The sequence below is a fragment of the Phocoena sinus genome, chromosome 11, assembly GCF_008692025.1.
Source record: "Phocoena sinus isolate mPhoSin1 chromosome 11, mPhoSin1.pri, whole genome shotgun sequence".
Taxonomy (NCBI): Eukaryota; Metazoa; Chordata; class Mammalia; order Artiodactyla; family Phocoenidae; genus Phocoena; species Phocoena sinus.
In genome coordinates, this window is record NC_045773.1 from 37,637,104 (window position 1) to 37,661,743 (window position 24,640).

Sequence of the window (24,640 nt, forward strand, 5' to 3'; positions counted from 1 at the left end):
CTGGGCCATCCTTTGGCTAGAGAGAACACGCTTTCCTTGGCACTATTTTTTTGTCTGCACTCATTAGCATTTCCAGGTTGTAGTCTTCTCTACAACCCAGGCCAAGATATATGGGAGGCAAGAAAAATAGACAATCAGGGAACTCACTCAATCCTTGAGTCTCAAGGTCCTTAGACAGTCCACCTTCTTTTCCCTAACTTTCAGAGTTTTCTGGTAGGGTATTTCATGAGTTTTGTCTAGGATTTTTGTGATTAGCAGGAGAAAAACAGAATGTGTTTACTCCATCTTGTTAAGAACCCAAACCCTGCCACTTATTTTCAGTCTATATTTTTTGTGTCCTATCACCCTCTACTCTCTAAGTTTCCAGAGGATATGAACTGAGGTTTTATTAACCTAGTAATTGTTGGCTTGGCAAAAAGTATCGTATATGACATATCCTTTAAGCTTATTAGCTGTAAGAAAGTGTTGATACAGCTTCTTGGCCTTTACCCACCATTAGGTTCACAATGTAACTCTGAAGTTTGTTCATTCATTTAATAAAGACCTGTTTTGTGAAAGCTTCTGGGGATACAGCAATGAGTAAGACAGCTAAAATCCTTGGTGTTATGGAACTTACATTCTATTGACTGGAACAGGATGGAGAGAACTACAGGTATATGAGTAATGTGTTCTCTTCAGGCTGGACAAAACTCAAGTCTACTATGTTTCAGTTAATATTAGGAACATACATTTGAAAAACTCGATATTCAGAAATCTATAAATTTGCAACTGGCATAAGTACAATAATTTTTTCACTTGGTACAATTAACTTTAATGATCTAGTAAACTAGTTATAAACTACTTACCACATAGAGTTGTTTCCACAGACTGGCCCATTCTTGCAGAGTTGCTGTAACTTCAGTCACAATAGAATCTTCAAGTGGAACCACAGTTTCATACTGCCTAAAACCAGAGCCACAACAAACAGTCCCATTATCTTTGATAAAATACCAGAATACTGTCTACTGACCTTTTCAACACATGTAAATCAAATTTAAATTCATGCAAATATAAAGAGAGGTATATCTAATTGAATACATATTGTTTAGCAGTAATATACTGCAATAATATAAGTGAACTGAATTAATGTAAACAACTTTCCTCAACTTGTCCATTGAGGAGTTCTGGGTCTGGTAGAGGAACTGTGATCCTGGAAACAGAAAGGTACTAGGTTTCTCTCCAACTACCTTAAGCAACATCCATACCGTAAGCAACATCCTTTATGGTGCCAGTCCCTGTGCTAATTGCCAAGGATTTATCACTGAACAAAAATGGACAGGGTCCCTATCTTCATAGAGCTCTTACTGTGGATAGGGAATTAGACAAATAATCACAACAGATATGGATAGCAATGAATCTAAGAAAGAAACCAAATTGTACTATCAGAGATTTTAGCTGGGGGACACGACTAAAGAAGAGAAGATCAGTGAAGTCTTCTCTGAAGAAATGGCAATGCCCAAAAAATGCAAAAAGGTCACGACAGAAAAGTTTGTTGGGAGGGAGAGGTGTGGTGTCACCTGCAGAGGAAACAATATACAAGAAGTCCCTGAGATGGTAAAGAATTTCACATATCTAAGAACTTAAAGAAGACTGGTATGACTGAGGCCAGCTCTCATAGGGCCTTTCCAAATGATACTAAAGATATCAGACCTTTTTTTAAATTAATTTTTATTGGAGCATAGTTGCTTTACAAAGTCGTGTTAGTTTCCACTGTACAGCAAAGTGAATCACCTATACATATACATATATCCCCTCTTTTTTGGGTTTCCTTCCCATTTAGGTCACCACAGGGCATTGAGAATGAATGAGATGATACTGAAAGGTTGTTCAAAGTAAGGGCATGACTTGATAATATTTTTATAATGTCTATGCCACTTTTGAGAGCTAATGAAATATTTTCTGGGACCAAAGATTTTATATACTGATATGCTGAGGTGGATGGAACCTATACTCCAACTTGTCAGCCAAAGAGAACATCATCCACTTGCAAGCAACAAAGGAAAACTCATTTCACAAATTAGCATTAAGTATCGTTTCTCTACACAGCTGACAAACCACCACTGTGTTCAAAGGTGACAGTGTATTAATATGGAGCATCAATGAATATATGTTACTTAATTATGCTATATGGCTTTCTTTTTTATTTTCTGTGATTTATTCCAGCAGATAAAAAAAAATCATCTTGGAATGATGCCAGAGCACTATCCATATTCATCAAATTTATAAGGTGAATTTTCAGTGTAAGGCTGAGATTTAAACTTGACACTGTGGAAATAGAGAGACATGGGAGATGCTGTAAGAGTGTTGTGTTTTAGTAACATTAAAGCAGAAATGCTGTATAGGATAAACTGGAATAAAATTTCTTGAAAGTTTCACCTACTGGGTCTCCAGCTACTTTAATCACTGAGATCTATGGGAAAATTACATTGTTCCTATTTTAAAGTTCTAAAACTTTGGACTTACCTCAATTTATACTAACCCAAGTATATACTAATACTGACGTATTTTTCTTAGTCTATAATATATAATCAGTATCCTGAAAATTCTTAAATTATTTATAAATACACTGTTCCACAGACCAAGTAGAATGTAGTCAGAACACTAAGAAAAATAACCAAATAAAGTGAATTAATAAGCAAATTTCCAAAGAAATTCTGGATTCATGCAGAGTAAAGAGTTTGTTAGAGGCCTGAACCAAGATGGCGGAGTAGAAGGACGTGCTCTCATTCCCTCTTGTGAGAACACCAGAATCACAATTAGCTGCTGGACAATCATCAACAGGAAGACACTGGAACTCGACAAAAAAGATACCCCACATCCAAAGACAAAGGAGAAGACACAGTGAGATGGTAGGAGGAGCGCAATCACAGCAAAATCAAATCCCATAACTGCTGGGTGGGTGACTCACAGACTGGAGAACACTTATACCACAGAAGTCCACCCACTGGAGTGAAGGTTCTGAGCCCCACGTCAGGCTTCCCAACCTGGGGGTCCGGCAACGGGAGGAGGAATTCCTAGAGAATCAGACTTTGAAGGCTAGTAGGATTTGACTGCAGGACTTCAACAGGACTAGGGGAAACAGAGACTCCACTCTTGGAGGGCACACACAAAGTAGTGTGCGCATCAAGACCCAGGGGAAGGAGCAGTGAATCCAGGGGAGACTGAACCACACCTACCTGCTAGTGTTGGAGGGTCTCCTGCAGAGGTGGGGGGTGTCTGTGGCTCACCGTGGGGACAAGATAACTGGCAGCAGAAGTTCTGGGAAGTACTCCTTGGTGTGAGCCCTCCCAGAGTCTGCCATTAGCCCCACCAAAGAGCCCAGGTACACTCCAGTGCTGGGTTGTCTCAGGCCAAACAACCAACAGGGAAGGAACCCAGCCCCACCCATCAGCAGTCAAGCGGATTAAAGTTTGACTGAGCTCTGCCCACCAGAGCAACACCCAGCTCTACCCACCACCAGTCCCTCCCATCAGGAAACCTGCACAAGCCTCTTAGATAGCCTCATCCACCAGAGGGCAGACAGCATAAGCAAGAAGAATTACAATCCGGCAGCCTGTGGAACGAAAACCACAGAAACAGAAACATAGACAACATGAAAAGGCAGAGGGCTATGCACCAGATGAAGGAACAAGATAAAACCCCAGAATACAACAAAATGAAGTGGACACAGGCAACCTTGCAGAAAAAGAATTCAGAATAATGATAGTGAAGATGATCCAGGACCTCGGAAAAACGATGGAGGCAAAGATCGAGAAGATGCAAGAAATGTTTAACAAAGACCTAGAAGAATTAAAGAACAAACAAACAGAGGTGAACAATACAATAACTGAAATGAAAACTACACTAGAAGGAATCAATAGCAGAATAACTGAGGCAGAAGAACAGATAAGTGACCTGGAAGACAGAATGGTGGAATTCACTGCTGCAGAACAGAATAAAGAAAACAGAATGAAAGGAAATGAAGACAGCCTAAGAGACCTCTGGGACAACATTAAACGCAACAACATTCGCATTATAGACGTCCCAGAAGTGGAAGAGAGAAAGACCCGAGAAAATATTTGAAAAGATTATAGTTGAAAACTTCCCTAACATGGGAAAGGAAATAGCCACCCAGTCCAGGAAGCGCATTAAGTCCCATACAGGATAAACCCAAGGAGAAACACGCCGAGACACATACTAATCAAATTGGCAAAAATTAAAGACAAAGAAAAATTATTAAAAGCAATAAGGGAAAAATGACAAATAACATACAACGGAACTCCCATAAGGTTAACAGTTGCCTTCTCAGCAGAAACTCTACAAGCCAGAAGGAAGTGACATGACATACTTAAAGTGATGAAAGGGAAGAACCTACAACCAAGATTACTCCACCTGGCAAGGATCTCACTCAGATTCGATGGAGAAATCAAAAGCTTTACAGAAGAGCAAAAGCTAAGAGAATTCAGCACCACCAAACGAGCTCTACAACAAATGCTAAAGGAACTTCTCTAAGTGGGAAACACAAGAGAAGAAAAGGACCGACAAAAACTAACCCAAAACAATTAACACAATGGTCATAGGAACATACATATCAATAATTACCTTAAACGTGAATGGATTAAATGCTCCAACCAAAAGACACGGGTTGGCTGAATGGATACAAAAACAAGACCTATATATATGCTGTCTACCAGAGACCCATTTAAGACCTAGGGACACATACAGACTGAAAGTGGGGGGAGGGAAAAAGATATTCCATGCAAATGGAAATCAAAAGAAAGCTGGAGTAGCAATACTCATAACAGATAAAATAGACTTTAAAATAAAGAATGTTGTAAGAGACAAGGAAGGACACTACATGATGATCAATGGATCCAAGAAGAAGATATAACAATTATAAATATATATGCACCCAACATAGGAGCACCTCAATACATAAGGCAACTGCTAACAGCTATAAAAGAGGAAATGGACAGTAACACAATAATAGTGGAGGACTTTAACACCTCACTTACACCAATGGACAGATCATCCAAAATGAAAATAAATAAGGAAACAGAAGCTTTAAATGACACAATAGACCAGAAAGATTTAATTGATATTTATAGGACATTCCATCCAAAAACAGCACATTACACTTTCTTCTCAAGTGCACACGGAACATTCTCCAGGATAGATCACATCTTGGGTCACAAATCAAGCCTCAGTAAATTTAACAAAACTGGTATCATATTAAGCATCTTTTCTGACCACAACGTTATGAGATTAGAAATGAACTACAGGGGAAAAAACGTAAAAAACACAAACACATGGAGGCTAAACACTACGTTACTAAATAACTAAGAGATCACTGAAGAAATCAAAAAGGAAATCAAAAAATACCTAGAGACAGATGACAATGAAAACACGACAATCCAAAACCTATGGGTGCAGCAAAAGCAGTTCTAAGAGGGAAGTTTATAGCTATACAAGCCTACCTCAAGAAACAAGAAAAGGGCTTCCCTGGTGGCGCAGTGGTTGAGAATCTGCCTGCCAATTCAGGGGACACGGGTTCGAGCCCTGGTCTGGGAAGATCCCACATGCCGCAGAGCAACTAGGCCCGTGAGCCACAACGACTGAGCCTGCGCATCTGAAGCCTGTGCTCTGCAACAAAAGAGGCCGTGATAGTGAGAGGCCCGTGCACCGTGATGAAGAGTGGCCCCAACTTGCCGCAACTAGAGAAAGCCCTCGCAAAGAAACGAAGACCCAACACAGCCAAATATAAAAATTAATTAATTAATTTTTTAAAAAGAACAAGAAAAATCTCAAATAAATAATATAACCTTACACCTAAAGGAACTAGAGAAAGAAGAACAAACAAAACCCAAACTTAGCAGAAGGAAAGAAATCATAAAAATCAGAGCAGAAATAAATGAAATAGAAGAAAACAATAGCAAATATCAATAAAACTAAAAGCTGGTTCTTTGAGAAGATAAACAACATTGATAAACCATTAGGCAGACACATCAAGAAAAAGAGGGAGAGGACTCAAATCAATAAAATTAGAAATGAAAAAGGAGAAGTTACAACAGACACTGCAGAAATACAAAGCATCCTAAGATACTACTACAAGCAACTCTATGCCAATAAAATGGACAACCTGGAAGAAATGGACAAATTCTTAGAAAGGTATAGTAAAACCTTCCAAGACTGAACCAGGAAGAAATAGAAAATATGAACAGGCCAATCACAAGTAATGAAATTGAAACTGTGATTAAAAATCTTCCAACAGGGCTTCCCTGGTGGTGCAGTGGTTGAGAGTCCGTCTGCCGATGCAGGGGACACGGGTTCGTACCCCGGTCCGGGAAGATCCCACATGCCGTGGAGCAGCTAGGCCCATGAGCCATGGCCGCTGAGCCTGTGTGTCCGTAGCCTGTGCTCCACAATGGGAGAGGCCACAACAGTGAGAGGCCCGCGTACCGCAAAAAAAAAAAAAAAAAAATCTTCCAACAAACAAAAGTCCAGGACCAGATGGCTTCACAGGAGGATTCTATCAGACATTTAGAGAAGAGCTAACACCCATCCTTCTCAAACTCTTCCAAAAAATTGCAGAAGAAGGAACACTCCCAAACTCATTCTATGAGGCCACCATCACCCTGATACCAAAACCAGACAAAGATACTGCAAAGAAAGAAAATTACAGACCAATATCACTGATGAATATAGACGCAAAACTCAACAAAATACTAGCAAACAGAATCCAACAACACATTAAAAGGATCATACACCATGATCAAGTGGGATTTATCCCAGGGATGCAAGGATTCTTCAGTATATGCAAATCAATCGATGTGATACATCATATTAACAAATTGAAGAATGAAAACCATATGATCATCTCAATAGATGCAGAAAAAGCTTTTGACAAAATTCAACACCCATTTATGATAAAAACTCTCCAGAAAGTGGGCACAGAGGGAAACGACCTCAACATAATAAAGGTCATATACGACAAACCAATGGTTTGTCTCATTCTCAATGGTGAAAAACTGAAAGCATTTCCTCAAAGATCAGGAACAAGACAAGGATGTCCACTCTCACCGCTATCTTTCAACATAGTTTTGAAAGTCCTAGCCTCGGCAATCAGAAAAGAAAAAGAAATAAAACGAATACAAATTGGAAAAGAAGAAGTAAAACTGCCACTGTTTGCAGATGACATGATACTATAGAGAATCCTAAAGATGCTACCAGAAAACTACTAGAGCTAATCAATGAATCTGGTAAAACTGCAGGATACAAAATTAATGCACAGAAATCTCTTGCATTCCTATACACTAATGATGAAAAATCTGAAAGAGAAATTAAGGAAACACTCCCATTTACCACTGCAACAAAAAGAATAAAATACTTAGGAATAAACCTACCTAGGGAGACAAAAGACCTGTATGCAGAAAACTATAAGACACTGATGAAAGAAATTAAAGATGATACCAACAGATGGAGAGATACACCATGTTCTTCGATTGGAAGAATCAATATTGTGAAAACGACTACACTACCCAAATCTACAGATTCAATGCAATCCCTATCAAATTACCAATGGCATTTTTTATGGAACTAGAACAAAAAAATCTTAAAATTTGTATGGAGACACAAAAGACCCCAAATAGCCAAAGCAGTCTTGAGGGAAAAAACCAGAGCTGGAGGAATCAGACTCCCTGACTTCAGACTATACTACAAAGCTACAATAATCAAGACAATATAGTACTGGTGCAAAAACAGAAACAGAGATCAATGGAACAAGACAGAAAGCCCAGAGGTAAACCCACGCACCTATGGTCAACTAATCTATGACAAAGGAGGCAAGGATATACAATGGAGAAAAGACAGTCTCTTCAGTAAGTGGTGCTGGGAAAACTGGACAGCTAAATGTAAAAGAATGAAATTAGAACACTCCCTAACACCATACACAAAAATAAACTCAAAATGGATTAGAGACCTAAATGTAAGACCGGACACTATAAAACTCTTAGAGAAAAACATAGGCAGAACACTCTTTGACATAAATCACAGCAAGATCTTTTTTGATCCACCTCCTAGAGTAACGGAAATAAAAACAAAAATAAACAAATGGGACCTAATGAAACTTTAAAGCTTTTGCACAGCAAAGGAAACCATAAACAAGACGAAAAGACAACCCTCAGAATGGCAGAAAATATTTGCCAACGAATCAATGGACAAAGGATTAATCTCCAAAATATACAAACAGCTCATGCAGCTCAATATTAAAAAAACAAACAACCCAATCCAAAAATGGGCAGAAGACCTAAATAGACATTTCTCCAAAGAGGACATACAGATGGCCAAGAAGCACATGAAAAGCTGCTCAACATCACTAATTATTAGAGAAATGCAAATCAAAACTACAATGAGGTATCACCTCACACCAGTTAGAATGAGCTTCATCAGAAAATCTACAGGGCTTCCCTGGTGGCGCAGTGGTTGAGAGTCTGCCTGCTAATGCGGGGGACGCGGGTTCGATCCCTGGTCTGGGAAGATCCCACATGCCGCGGAGCAACTAGGCCCGTGAGCCACAACTACTGAGCCTGCGCGTCTGGAGCCTGTGCTCCGCAACAAGAGAGGCCGTGACAGTGAGAGGCCCTCACACCGCGATGAAGAGTGACCCCCGCTCGCCGCAACTAGAGAAAACCCTCGCACAGAAACGAAGACCCAACACAGCCAAATATAAATAAATAAATTAATTAATTAATTAAAAAAAAAAGAAAATCTACAAACAACAAATGCTGGAGAGGGTGTGGAGAAAAGGGAACTCCTTTCCACTGTTGGTGGGAATGTAAACTGATACAGCCACTATGGAGAACAGTATGGAGGTTCCTTAAAAAACTAAAAATAGAATTACCATATGATCCAGCAATCCCACTACTGGGCATATACCCAGAGAAAACCAGAATTCAAAAAGACACATGCACCCCAATGTTCATTGCAGCACTATTTACAATAGCCAGGTCATGGAAGCAACCTAAATGCCCATCGACAGACGAATGGATATAGAAGATGTGGTACATATATACAATGGGATATTACTCAGCCATAAAAAGGAACGAAATTCGGTCATTTGTAGAGACGTGGATGGACACAGAGACTGTCACACAGAATGAAGTAAGTCAGAAAGAGAAAAACAAATATCGTATATTAACGCATATATGTGGAACCTAGAAAAATGGTACAGATGAACCGGTTTGCAGGGCAGAAATTGAGACACAGATGTAGAGAACAAACGTATGGACACCAAGGGGAGAAAGCCGCAGGTGGGTGGGGGGGTGGTGTGATGAATTGGGCGATTGGGATTGACATGTATACACTGATGTGTATAAAACTGATGACTATAAGAACCTATTGTATAAAAAAAATAGAGAAAACCTATTTATTAGGTTTATGGACGTGCATGCAATTTATAAAAAATAAAACACTACTGTTACCGTGAAAAAAAACAAGAGTTTGTTAGAAATGAAATTTGGTAGTGAAAAGAGACGATCCTTTAATTCAATGTATATTGCACAGAAATGTAGCTGAGAGCATGATCATTACGGTAAGATAACTTGGCCTCAATTCCTACTTTCCCTACTTCCTTGCCATGTGTTGGCAAAGGTATTTAACTCTCAAAGCCTTGCCCACCTCATGTGAAGTAAACAAATAATCCCATTTTCTCATCTGGAATTCTCAAGTGTGATATAATGGGTATAAAATGTCAATTACAAAGCCCAGTATACAGGATATTTAATAAATGGCAGCTATTGTTCACTCTTACTTAATCTTTTAATTTTCATTACTTACAAATTGCCAAAGCATATCTAAAATAAACAATGTCAAAATGAGTTAGATTTCATATTGTACTTTAAAAATATATTTCACAAAGACTTCTTGTCCAAATAGCTCCATAAAGCTCATGCTTCGACATATTTCCTAACCTCCCAATACCCAGCGGAGAAAATATGAAATAGAAAACCAAATGTATTTCTGAACTCCAAAATAAAATTAACACCTCAATAGAGCAGCAACAGAACAGAAAAAAACAGAGCAGTGAACTAGGGTGAAATCATAGCACTTCTAGGCTCTGGAGTCAAAAGCTACTAGTGATATCTAGGAACTTAGATGTAGAGGGAGAACAGGGATGAAAAGTGCTCCAAGTGAGAAGAGGATGAAGGTCTGATTCACTACTTGAAGCTCCCTGAAAGAAGGCCAACATGAAGCACAGCAAAAACTGCTACTGAACCTCACTTAAAACCACGGCTTTTATTTTTTTTTATTTTATTTTATTATTATTTTTTTTAAACATCTTTATTGGGGTATAATTGCTTTACAATGGTGTGTTAGTTTCTGCTTTACAACAAAGTGAATCAGCTATACATATAAAACCACGGCTTTTAGAAACCTCTAGGGCTAAATAGATTGGAGACTGAAGCAGTCCCCTCCTTCCCTCAGCCAAACGTCAGGATCTGCCAAAAGTCCAACGTCACTGTGGGGAAGGAGATCTAAAATGCTATTGTAGGACCTGGTTCTACACTGGGGCCTTGGAAGCAGGTAGAGGTAACTACACAAGTACTAGACAGATGTGCTCAGGGGGAGAAAAGGAAGGGGAAAACAAAATCTCCCACTTCTGAAACCAAAATTCTAAGATGTCCAAAGTCTTAAAAATAAAATGAAAATGTTTCTCAGGATTTTATAAGTCTGATAAACATTTTAAAATATTTACAATGCTTAGAGAAATGAGTAACTTCCATTTTTAAAAAAAGCAAACATAAATAAAACAAGAGCCAATGGATATGCAAAATAACCAACTAGGAATTTTGCAAATGAAAAATATTGTCAAAATGTCCATCTATGGCTGAATGGAATAATGAAATGTGATATATAGATAGATAGATAGATATAAAATATATAATGGAATACTATTCAATCTTTAAAATGAATGAAAATTCGATATATTTTACAACATGAATGAGCTTTGAAAACACTATGCTAAGTGAAATTAGACACAAAAGGACAAATATTGAATGATTCCACTTATATACAGACAGACAGTAGAACAGAGGTTACCAGGGACTGGGAGAAATGGGGAATGAAGAGTTACTGCTTAAGGTGTACAGAGTTTCTGTTTGGGACGAGGAAAAAGTTCTGGAGTTGAATACTGATGAAGGTTGTACAACACTGTGAATGTACTTAATGCCACTGAGCTGTATACTTAAAAATGTTTAAAATGCTAAATTTTATGTTACTCACTTAAATGACAAAAAATACTAGCAGTGGGGAAAAAAACCTCAACACAAAGGACACAGGCCAGACAGAACTCAAAAGAAAATCTAGCAAGATGTATAAAAGAGTACTTAAGAGATATGGGGATGAGGTGGAAGAACTCCAACCTAATCCTAACAGAAATCCCAGAAGAAGAGAATGGCAGTGTTAGAGAAAATTGTGATTTTCTTTTCCTTAGTTGTCCTGCATTGTAACTCCCCTTCTATGTTTGAGAAAAACCCTAACATTGAGACAGAGCTGCCTTCCACTATACAAGTGGAAAATGATGGATACTTGACTTCTCAGCCTCCTTATGACTATAGTACAGGCTCATGACCTGGGGTCCATTCACCCCAGACTTAGAAAAGAAAACCAGGGACTTCCCTGGTGGTACAGTGGTTACGAATCTGCCTGCCAATGCAGGGGACACAGGTTCAATCCCTGGTCTGGGAAGATCTCACATGCCGCAGAGCAACTAAGCCCATATGCCACAACTACTGAGCCTGTGCTCCAGAGCCTGCGAGCCACAACTACTGAAGCCCGCACGCCATAACTACTGAAGCCCACGCGCCTAGAGCCCGTGCTCCACAACAAGAGAAGCCACTGCAATGAGAAGCCCGCACACTGCAACAAAGAGTAGCCCCTGCTTGACACAACTAGAGAAAGCCTGGGTGGAGCAACGAAGACCCAAAGCAGCAAAAAAGAAAAAGAACCCAATTATCCAAAGCAGCAAAGATTACAAAGAAACCAATGTCTTGGCAGGTACATTCAGTTTCCAGAGGCAGATGTCCTACGGGAGCATCCAGTTTTGAGTTGGTGAGGGGAGGGGAAGAGGCAGAATTAAATACAGAAGTCAGGGTGTATCTCACTGAGAAGATTTGAGAAAAGACCTAAAGAAAGTAACAAAGTTAACCAGGCACAGTATTCAAGCACAGGAAACATCCTGAGCAAAAACCTTAAGGCAGGAACGTACCTGATATGTTTGAATAAAAGCAAGGAAGCCAGTGTAACTGAAGGTGACAGAGAAAATGGGACAGCAGAAGAGGTCACTGGGGTGACAAGAAGCCACATCATAAAACCTTGTAAGCCTTTGTAAGAGCTTAGGTTTTTGCTTTGAGTGACATGCGAACCACTGGAAGGTCTTAAGCACAGATGTAACATGATCTAACTTGTATTTTTAAAAAACCACTCTGGCAGCTATATTGAGAATAAACTGTAGGTGGGCATGGATAGAAGTGGGGAGAGCAGTTAGAAGGCATTGCAGTAACACAGGTAGGAAAGCGTAATCATAGAAAGTTCCTGCTTTTCATTCCATGTCAAGCTGTGACAATTTAGGACATAAGCTTGTCTTTCTCTAAGTTGTCTAATACTGTACAAAGCACAACTCAATTCCATAGTCCTTGAGATGATCACGTCCTTTGCACTGTTCTTTGACAGCAGACTCTCAATAACTCTCCCAATATTTCTTTAGTGGATGCCATTATAGATTCCCTTCTTATTCCCTCTCTCATCTATCCACTTTAAGGCCACAGATCCCCAACCATATGTCGTAAAGGTAATAACAAGGTTCCCAGAACACATGCAACAGAAATCCATAAAATTATAAGCAGAGTCTAACACTATCTTCTCAGCTCCATCCTGGCGGGAAAGTCTGAGGCTAAGTTTAAGGGAAGTTTAAAAAACAGACCAACAATGATGTCAAAGGTAATTTTTTTTAAAAAGACAAGTATAAAAGGATAACTTGGCCTACATGATCAAAAAGCAAGAGACCTTCTGGGTACTGCTGAGCTACTGTTTCTCCCTTTACCTGTATTCTAAACTAACAGTTAAATAAATCTAGCAGACATAGAATGGATAGATGAGACAATTTGATACTCTGTAATATCTAATTGGAAGGATAATCTCTAGTCAAGAAACCAGGGCTTCAAAAAGCTGAATGCTCACTTTACTGATGCTCTGTGTAAGAGTTCAGAGCAATCTTCTCTTTCATCTTTAGTGTTCAAATAGCCAAAACCCATACTCTAGTTTTTGATCCTGATCATTGCTGAATTACAAGGTCAGTTGAATTTATGGTCTTTTATATATTTTAAGATAAAAATCAGGCTACTGACTTGGAAAAAATGGTAGAGATAGAGACACTGGATAACACAGAAGACCCTAAGTTTCGCTGCTACTAAACCTCCCTTTGCAGCAGAAAAAGACCCTCCTCTACTGTGATGACGGTGTTCTTGCCTTGCTTGAAGACTTTTAGATTGGCTCACCCAAATGAGCTGTCTTGCAGAGCAAGCCAGTTTTCGTTATGCCCCATACCAACTATCCCCAGTGTTCCATGAAATCAATGTTTCCTTTCCTAGCCATCCCAAGATGAATGTGGTGTAAAAGACAGAAGTTATTGGGCTTCCCTGGTGGCGCAGTGGTTGAGAGTCCGCCTGCCGATGCAGGGGACATGGGTTTGTGCCCCGGTCCAGGAAGATCCCACATGCCGCGGAGCGGCCGGGCCCGTGAGCCATGGCTGCTGAGCCTGCGCATCCAGAGCCTGTGCTCCACAACAGGAGACGCCACAACAGTCAGAGGCCCGTGTACCGCAAAAAAAAAAAAAAAAAAAGAAAAAAAAAAACAAAAAACCTTTCCCTGAAAGCCTTCAGGGAGTTCAGGACTTTTAAGCACTTGCTACCTGGACTCCTTGCTTGGCACCCTGCAATAAATGGTGCACTTTCCTTAACCACAACCCAGAGTTAGCAGACTGGCTTAACTGCATGTGGGCAAGGAGACCAAAGTTTGGTTCAGTAACAGTACCATAACTGTTGAATCAGAACTGGCCAGTAGGGACTTCCCTGGGGGTCCAGTGGATAAGACTCCGTGCTCCCAATGCAGGGGGCCTAGGTTTGATCCCTGGTCAGGGAACTAGATCCCACAGGCATGCTGCAACTAAGAGTTCGCATGGCGCAACTAAAGATTCTGCATGCTGCAATTAAAAGATCCAGCACAGCCTAAATAAATAAATAAAACTTTAAAAAAAAGAACTGAGTAGCATTGAGTCTCTGATACGGTACCATACATTAAGTGGATTAATTAGCCAACACCGATAGGCAAGTTCATTACAGTGGACTCCACTGATCATGAAAGGGATGGGATTTGAATTTTCTTTCTATGCCTATTTTATTTCTGGCAATGGACCTTCCATAGACTACTGAATACCTGATTTGCCATCACATTAATATGTTTAAAACTACAATATGAGGTAGGAACTCACTTTAAAGTAAAAGAAGTAGAATAAGGAATTGATACTCACAGGATTTACTGATATTACTAATTATTTCATCACCCAGAGCACTGGACTGTATAAAGCAACAGAGAGAACTATAAGAGACTTTGTTATGCCACCTTTTTAAAGGTACTATCCACATATTGTGATAACTGCTCTGAACCAGCAACCAATATAGAGTTATGTTTCTCCCACAGGCAGAATACATGGTTCGAAAAAGAAGAGATAGAGATGGAAGGGGCACTTCTCACTCTCAAACATAATGACTCACTTGTAAAATTTTAACTTCCCATCTCTGAGGACTCAGACTCTGCTAATACAGAATTATTATGAAGCATGAATATACCAGATGAGAACATTATTCAATTACAATGAATCTGAGATTACCATGAAGCCATTTCATGTTTAGGTTCTTCCTGCCACTGGGCAAACAAAAAAAAGGCACTTTTGGTATTGGCTGGCATGATTAATTAGTACTAGTCCTCAAGAAGAAACAGGCTTGCTGCTATACAAAAGAAGTGGGGAAAAGTATAGATGCAACCAAAGGGATCCTCAAGGAACATCCTAATACTGCCATGCTCTGTGCTAAAAGTTAATGGAAGACTATAGCATCCTGAAACATACAGAACTACCAAGGGCTCAAATACCATTAGCTGAGGTACTAGCTAAAAAGAAGAGATCATGAAATGGGTAGCAAAGATGGGAAGTTATTGATGCAACCTGCAACCAGGTAGAGAAACATGTCTATAACATCTACTATATATTACTCCATACTGTATCATATATACTTATAAATTTTACTTCATTGATGTCTTCCCTCTTCCTTTCCCCACTTACTTTTTTTTAACATCTTTATTGGAGTATAATTGCTTTACAATGGTGTGTTACTTCCTGCTTTATAACAAAGTGAATCAGCTATACATATATCCCCATATCTCCTCCCTCTTGCATCTCTCTCCCACCCTCCCTATCCCTCCTCTCTAGGTGGTCACAAAGCACCGAGCTGACCTCCCTGTGCTATGTGGCTGCTTCCCAGTAGCTACCTATTTTACATTTGGTAGTGTATATATGTCCATGTCACTCTCTCACTTCGTCCCAGCTTACCCTTACCCTTCCCCGTGCCCTCAAGTCCATTCTCTACATCTGCGTCTTTATTCCTGTCCTGCCCCTAGGTTCTTCAGAACCATTTTTTTTTTAGATTCCATATATATGTGTTAGCATACGGTATTTGTTTTCCCCTTTCTGACTTACTTCACTCTGTATGATAGACTCCAGGTCTGTCCACCTCACTACAAATAACTCAATTTCATTTCTTTTTATGGCTGAGTAATATTCCATTGTATATATGTGCCACATCTTCTTTATCCACCCATCTGTCAATGGACACTTAGGTTGCTTCCATGTCCTGGCTATTGTAAACAGAGCTGCAATGAACATTGTGGTACATGACTCTTTTTGAATTATGGTTTTCTCAGGGTATATGCCCAGTAGTGAGATTGCTGGGTCGTATGGTAGTTCTATTTGTAGTTTTTTAAGGAACCTCCACACTGCTCTCCATAGTGGCTGTATCAATTTACATTCCCACCAACAATGCAAGAGGGTTCCCTTTTCTCCACACCCTCTCCAGCATTTATTGTTTGTAGATTTTTTGATGATGGCCATTCTGACCAGTATGAGATGATATCTCATTGTAGTTTTGATTTGCATTTCTCTAATGATTAATGATGTTGAGCATTCTTTCATGTGTTTGTTGGCAATCTGTATATCTTCTTTAGAGAAATGTCTATTTAGGTCTTCTGCCCATTTTTGGATTGGGTTATTTGTTTTTTTGATATTGAGCTGCATGAGCTGCTTATAAATTTTGGAGATTAATCCTCTGTCGGTTGCTTCATTTGCAAATATTTTCTCCAATTCTGAGGGTTGTCTTTTCGTCTTGTTTATGGTTTCCTTTGCTGTGCAGAAGCTTTTAAGTTTCATTACGTCCCATTTGTTTACTTTTGTTTTTATTTCCATTTCTCTAGGAGGTGGGTCAAAAAGGATCTTGCTGTGATTTATGTCAGAGTGTTCTGCCTATGTTTTCCTCTAAGAGTTTGATAGCGTCTGGCCTCACATTTAGGTCTTTAATCCATTTTGAGTTTATTTTTGTGTATGGTATTAGGGAGTGCTCTAATTTCATTCTTTTACATGTAGCTGTCCAGTTTTCCCAGCACCACTTATTGAAGAGACTGTCTTTTCTCCATTGTATATTCTCGCCTCCTTTATCAAAAATAAGGTGACCATATGTGCATCACCACCTACTTTTAAAGGGTATAATGATGAGGTTTCATTTACACTACGATCCACATGTTATAGAAGAGCAAAAGAGAAACATTATGAAACTATTCTCCATTTCTCTAGAAGGGAAAATATTCTAGATATCATCAATCTGGAAAGACATACTAAGGATAAAACCTTGTGTAATATAGCTAAAGCATTATATAGACGTAATTCTATAATCTCCAATTCTTGTATTAGAAAAGACTAAAAATAAATTCACTAAGTGCCCAACCTAAAAACTGACAAAAATTTTAAATTTTTTAAAAATTTAAAAACCTAGAGATCAACAACAAAAAATAGAAAATGTTATTTATGAAAATTGATAAATACATTAACAAAACAGAAAACAATGAGAGACAAGAGTCCGGATCAGCATGTGAAAAGGCTGGTTCTTTGCAAAATCATAACAGATAAACTTCAGAAAGACTGATGATGTGAAAATGAATTTTAAAAAGCACAGAAACAATATCAGTATAAAAGGAGGGATATAACCATAAATGCAGTGCAGATTTTAAAGTATACTAAGAAATACAATTTAAAAAACTTTATGACAAAAAATATGAAAATGGAGGGACTTCCCTGGTGGTGCAGCAGTTAAGAATCCGCCTGCCAATGCAGGGGACATGGGTTAGAGCCCTGGTCCGGGAAGATCCCACATGCCATGGAGCAACTAAGCCCGTGTGCCACAACTACTGAGCCTATGCTCTAGAGCCTGCAAGCCACAACTACTGAGCCCGCATGCCACAACTACTGAAGCCCATGTGCCTAGAACCCGTGCTCCACAATAAGAGAAGCCACCACAATGAGAAGCTCACGTACTGCAACGAAGAGTAGCCCCTGCTCGTTGCAACTAGAGAATACCCACATGCAGCAACAAAGACCCAATGCAGCCAAAAATAAATGAATTTATAAATATATATATGAATATGAAAATGGGGATATAAAAATTTCCTGGAAAATATAAGAGAACTGATGTTTTTAAGGTTTCCAATATATAAGATCATGCCATATGCAAAGAGAAACTATTTTACTTCTTCCTTTCCTATTTGGATGTCTTTTATTTTTTCTTTCTCAATGGCGCTAGCTAGGAATTCCAGTACTGTGTCAAATAGAACTAGAGAGAGTGGCATCCCCTTGTCTTATTCCTAACCATTGAGTATGAGAGTTAGCTATGGGCTTGTTATATGTGGCCTTTATTATGGTGAAGCATAGTCTTTTTATACCTAATTTGTTAACAGTTTTAAATATGAAGGCATGTTGTATTTTGCAAATGCCTTTTCTGCATCTATTGAGAGAGTCATTGGATTCTATCATTCATTCTGTTAATTTGATGTATCACACTTACTGATTTGCATATGTTAAACCATCCTTGCATCCCAGGGATAGATCCCACTTGATCATGGTGAATGATTTTAATGTGCTGTTGAATTTGGTTTGCCAGGATTTTGTTGAGGACTCTGCATCTATGTTCATCAGAGATAATGGCCTATAATTCTTTTCATGTAGTATTCTTGTCTAGCTTTGATATCAGGGTAATACTGGCCTTATAAAATGAGTCTGGGAGTGTTCCCTCCTCTTCAACTTTTTGGAAGAGTTTGAGAAGGACTGGTATTTCTTTAAATGTCAAATGGACAGCAATACAATAAAATTTGATGTTGAAAGCGGAGTACTGAAGACATCCAATATTATTGAATTGCTGTATATTTCTCCCTTCAGTTCTGTTAATACTTGCTATCTTTAGGTGCTCTGATGTTGGGTGACATATATTTACAACTGTTTTTTGCTCTTGATGAATTAACCCCTTTATCACTACATATTCACCTTCTTTGTTTGTCCTTATAGTTTTGGACTTAAAATCTATTTTGTCTGATATAAGAAAAGCTGTCATTGACATCTTTTGGCTTCCATTTGCATGGAATATCTTTTTCTATTCCTCCGCTTTGAGCCTATGTTTACCCTTAAAGGTGTAGTGAGTCCCTTATAGGCAGCATATAGGGGGTCTTGTTTTTTATTCACCAGCCACCCTATGTCATTTGAATGGATAATTTATTCCATATACATTTAAAGTAATTATTGACAGGTAATGACTTACTAAAGCCATCTTACTAATCTTCTGGCTCTTCTGTTGTTACTTTCTTCCTCTCTTGTTGACTTCCTTTGTGATTTGATGGATTTCTCTGGTGGTATGCTTTGATTCTTTTCTCTTTATCTCCTGTGTTTCTACTATAGGTGTTTGCTTTGTGGTTACAATGAGGCTTACATGAAACACCTTGCAGTTATAACAGTCTATTTTAGGCTGATAACTACTTAACATCAATTGCATATAAAAACTCTACACTTTCACTACCCCCACTACATTTTATGTTTTTGACATCACAATTTACATTTTATACTGTGCATCCATTACAAATTATTATAGCTATCATTATTTTGAATACCTCTGTCTTTTCACATTTATACTAGAGTTAAGTGTTTCACACACCATTACAGTGTCAGAGTATTCTGAATTTGACTATATACCTACCTTTACCAGTGTTTTATACTTTCATATGGTTTCATGTTATTAACTAGCATCCTTTGATTTCAGCTTGAAGAACACCCTTTAGCATTGTTTGTAAGGCCGATCTAGTAGATCCAATGATTATGAACCCCCACAACTTTTGTTTTTCTAGGAAAGTCTTTATCTATCCCTCACATCTGAAAGACAACTTTGCCAGGTAAAGTATTCCTGGTATTTTTTCCTTCAGCACTATGAATATAGAACCCCTTCTCTCCTGGCTTGTTAGGCTTCTGCTGTGAAACTGCTGATAGCCTTATGGCTAAAAATACATATTTTAAATGAATGCTGATTTAATTAAATGGGGGGTTTTTTGCATCTATTATATTTATTTAATGTACTAAATCTCCTGGGTGCACACAACACAGCCTCTGACATTCTGCCACTCTCCTGATAATGTGAATCTCAAGAGGAGCAACATAAACATGGAAAACACTGTAAAACTTCAGGAGTAGCATCCTGAAGAGACTGTCCTCTAAGTCTTGGTATCCAGATTCACAGAGCTACTCTAGCTGCTATCCTTTATGAAAACTAGTACCTTAGCTTTTCATTTAGAGCCTACCTGTTTTACATACTTAATGAAACTGCTCTCAATGTCTGCTAGCCATAGATAAGACAAACCTTGGGGCTATAAAAGATTCCAAGCTGCTGCTGTCCTGCGGTGCTCTCTGAACAGAGAATTCCCATCTTGTAACTGAGTGACATGATCTGGACACATGAGTCTCCTCTCTGCTACCCCTCTCCCCAAAGAGTTCAAGTACCCTTTCCCCCTTCTGGTTGTAGCCCTGCACTGCTGTCTCTGAAAGGTCTCCTGCTGTGACATATTTCCTTTGCAACTTGTCAGAGCTCTGCCTAAATAAAGCTCATTATGTGCTACTACTATCTCATGGTCATGTCTTTTATCAGCCCTAAAATCCTCTAGTTTACTACAAATGTATAAGTTTTTCAGTGAAACTGTATAAAAAGTAGCAACAGGGCTTCCCTGGTGGTGCATTGGTTGAGAGTTCGCCTGCCGATGCAGGGGACACGGGTTAGTGCCCCGGTCCGGGAGGATCCCACATGCCACAGAGTGGCTGGGCCCGTGAGCCATGGCCGCTGAGCCTGCACGTCCGGAGCCTGTGCTCTGCAACGGGAGAGGCCACAACAGTGAGAGGCCCACGTACCTCAAAAAAAAAAAAAGTAGCAACAATACCTGAATCATTTTAAGAATCAGAAAACCCAGATATCAAGAAACACTTTAAAAGATAAGTGAAAATATGAAAATTTTTAAAGTTCCCGTAAAAACATTCCCACAGATGGATTATTCAAGCAATTTCACTCCGTGTCAACCAAATAAAACAAGAAGTACTTCAGTACAAATGGCACAAGTTTTTCAAGAAGCAGATGATATACCCTAGGAAGCACTGAGAGCACAGTTATGCTCCCGAGTATGGCAGGATGCAATGAAGAAGGTACATGATAGAAACACAATGCATGTTCTCTGACTGAGAGGCCCTCAACTCCTGGTTGATATTTGCTAAGGTAGAGCCCCAAGTCCCAGTCCTGCTGATCTAACCAAGCATTGGGAAGATATCCAGGAGAAATTTGACCATTTTAATGCACACCACCACCCATGTAGTATTGCTATCTAAGATGCTTAAGCTGAATCTAACCATGAGGAAACAGACAAATACAAATTGAGGATTCCAGGAATGCAAGGATTCTTCAATATACGCAAATCTATCAATGTGATAAACCATATTAACAAATTGAAGGAGAAAAACCATATGATCATCTCAATAGATGCAGAGAAAGCTTGCGACAAAATTCAACACCCATTTATGATAAAAACCCTCCAGAGAGTAGGCATAGAGGGAACTTTCCTCAACATAATAAGGGCCATATATGAGAAGCCCACAGCAAACATCATCCTCAATGGTGAAAAACTGAAAGCATTTCCACTAAGATCAGGAACAAGACAAGGCTGCCCACTCTCACCACTCTTATTCAACATAGTTTTGGAAGTTTTAGCCACAGCAATCAGAGAAGAAAAGGAAATAAAAGGAATCCAAACCAGAAAAGAAGAAGTAAAGCTGTCACTGTTTGCAGATGACATGATACTATACATAGAGAATCCTAAAGATGCTACCAGAAAACTACTAGAGCTAATCAATGAATTTGGTAAAGTAGCAGGATACAAAATTAATGCACAGAAATCTCTGGCATTCCTATATACTAATGATGAAAAATCTGAAAGTGAAATCAAGAAAGCACTCCCATTTACCATTTCAACAAAAAGAATAAAATATCTAGGAATAAACCTACCTAAGGAGACGAAAGACCTGTATGCAGAAAATTATAAGACACTGATGAAAGAAATTAAAGATGATACAAATAGATGGAGAGATATACCATGTTCTTGGATCGGAAGAATCAACATTGTGAAAATGACTCTACTACCCAAAGCAATCTACAGATTCAATGCAATCCCTATCAAACTACCACTGGCATTTTTCACAGAACTAGAACAAAAAATTTCACAATTTGTATGGAAACACAAAAGACCCCGAATAACCAAAGCAATCTTGAGAACGAAAAAAGGAGCTGGAGGAATCAGGCTCCCTGACTTCAGACTATATTACAAAGCAACAGTAATCAAGACAGTATGGTACTGGCAAAAAACAGAAAGATAGATCAGTGGAACAGGATAGAAAGCCCAGAGATAAACCCACGCACATATGGACACCTTATCTTTGATAAAGGAGGTAGGAATGTACAGTGGAGAAAGGACAGCCTCTTCAATAAATGGTGCTGGGAAAACTGGACAGGTACATGTAAAAGTATGAGATTAGATCACTCCCTAACACCATACACAAAAATAAGCTCAAAATGGATTAAAGACCTAAATGTAAGGCCAGAAACGATCAAACTCTTAGAGGAAAACATAGGAAGAACATTCTATGACATAAATCACAGCAAGATCCTTTCTGACCCACCTCCTAGAGAAATGGAAATAAAAACAAAAATAAACAAATGGGATCTAATGAAACTTCAAAGCTTTTGCACAGCAAAGGAAACCATAACCAAGACCAAAAGACAACCCTCAGAATGGGAGAAAACATTTGCAAATGAAGCAACTGACAAAGGATTAATCTCCAAAATTTACAAGCAGCTCATGCAGCTCAATAACAAAAAAACAAACAACCCCATCCAAAAATGGGCAGAAGACCTAAATAGACATTTCTCCAAAGAAGATATACAGAATGCCAACAAACACATGAAAGAATGCTCAACATCATTAATCATTAGAGAAATGCAAATCAAAACTACAATGAGATATCATCTCACACCAGTCAGAATGGCCATCATCAAAACATCTAGAAACAATAAATGCTGGAGAGGGTGTGGAGAAAAGGGGACACTCTTGCACTGCTGGTGGGAATGTGAACTGGTTCAGCCACTATGGAGAACAGTATGGAGGTTCCTTAAAAAACTACAAATAGAATTACCATATGACCCAGCAATCCCACTACTGGGCATATACCCTGAGAAAACCAAAATTCAAAAAGAGTCATGTACCAAAATGTTCATTGCAGCTCTATTTATAATAGCCCGGAGATGGAAACAACCTAAGCGCCCATCATCGGATGAATGGATAAAGAAGATGTGGCACATATACACAATGGAATATTACTCAGCCTTAAAAAGAAATGAAATTGAGCTATTTGTAATGAGATGGATAGACCTAGAGTCTGTCATACAGAGTGAAGTAAGTCAGAAAGAAAAAGACAAATACCGTATATTAACACATATATATGGAATTTAAGGGGAAAAAAAATGTCATGAAGAACCTAGGGGTAAGACAGGAATAAAGACGCAGACCTACTGGAGAACGGACTTGAGGATATGGGGAGGGGGAAGGGTGAGTTTTGACAGGGCGAGAGAGAGTCATGGACATATACACACTAACAAACGTAGTAAGGTAGATAGCTGGGGGGAAGCAGCCGCAAGGCACAGGGATATTAGCTCGGTGCTTTGTGACAGCCTGGAGGGGTGGGATGGGGAGAGTGGGAGGGAGGGAGACGCAAGAGGGAAGACATATGGGAACATATGTATATGTATAGCTGATTCACTTTGTTATAAAGCAGAAACTAACACACCATTGTAAAGCAATTATACCCCAATAAAGATGTTTAAAAAAAAAAAAAAGAAAAAACAAATTGAGGGACATTTTACAAAACAACTGGCCTGGGCATTTCAACAAAGTCAATGCCTTGAAAAGAAAAAAGAACACCAAGGCTGGAGAACTGTTCTAAATTAAAAGAGATTATGACATGACAATGATAAAATGTAATATTTAATTCTTGATTGGATCCTGGACCACACACTCCCGACCCCCAAAAAACCAACCAAACGAAAACAGCTAGAAAGGACATTCATGGGACAATTAGGGAGACATCTGAATATGGACTATATATTTTATAGTACTATTATATCAATGTTACATTTCCTGAGTGTAATAATTATACTGTGATTATGTTAGAGAATGTACTTTTTCTTAAGATGTATATACTAAAATATGGAGCAGTTCCTGGGTTCCAGTATCCCCAACCTATTATCTTTTGTATTCCCAGACATTAGAGTATAGAATGCTTTAATGCAGTGATTATTCTGGGTTATATCAGTATTTCCTCCTTTTTTTCTTTCACTCTTCAAATATGTGTCTAAAATTCCCTATATTAGATTCTATTTCATAAAGTGACTCATAAGTTTCTCTTTTCCTGACTAAACCCTAACTTACCAGAAGGATACTCTGATGCTAACTCAACCTCTGGTCAAAAACATAATTTCTAGTACCAAAAGCTACATAGTTAGACAGTATCTTAAATTTTATATTTTAAAATGATGAATTTTAAAATAAAAAATCACAATCTAATAATAATACCTATTACTTTTAAAAATAAGACATAACAGTAAAGAATTTTTTAAAATCACCCAAAATCTGAACATGCAAAAACAATAAATGTTAACATTTTGATATATTTACAATTCGCCTCTCTATTCAGAAATTGCTTATGTTTCACAAATTTGTGACCAAACTACATACCTGTTTTCTACACTGTCCTTTTAACCTTAGTTTTTTCAATTTCTATTTGCAGAAAGAAAAGATTTTAAAAGTCTCCCTCACTTTCACATACAGAAACAAAATGACA

The 24,640-nt window shown here is 38.6% G+C and overlaps 1 protein-coding gene across 8 annotated transcripts in view; it reads right to left on the minus strand.

The window, feature by feature from the left end:
• Positions 1-24,640, minus strand: part of DOCK3 (dedicator of cytokinesis 3) — a 421,452-nt gene that overhangs the window by 285,971 nt on the left and 110,841 nt on the right. For 7 of the 8 annotated variants that reach the window (XM_032648825.1, XM_032648824.1, XM_032648821.1 and 4 more), the window contains exon 5: positions 846-942. In XM_032648825.1, the coding sequence (XP_032504716.1) occupies positions 846-942 (97 nt within the window). Of the gene's footprint in view, positions 1-845; positions 943-24,640 lie in introns of those variants that run through there. The other variant, XM_032648826.1, reaches the window with a different exon arrangement.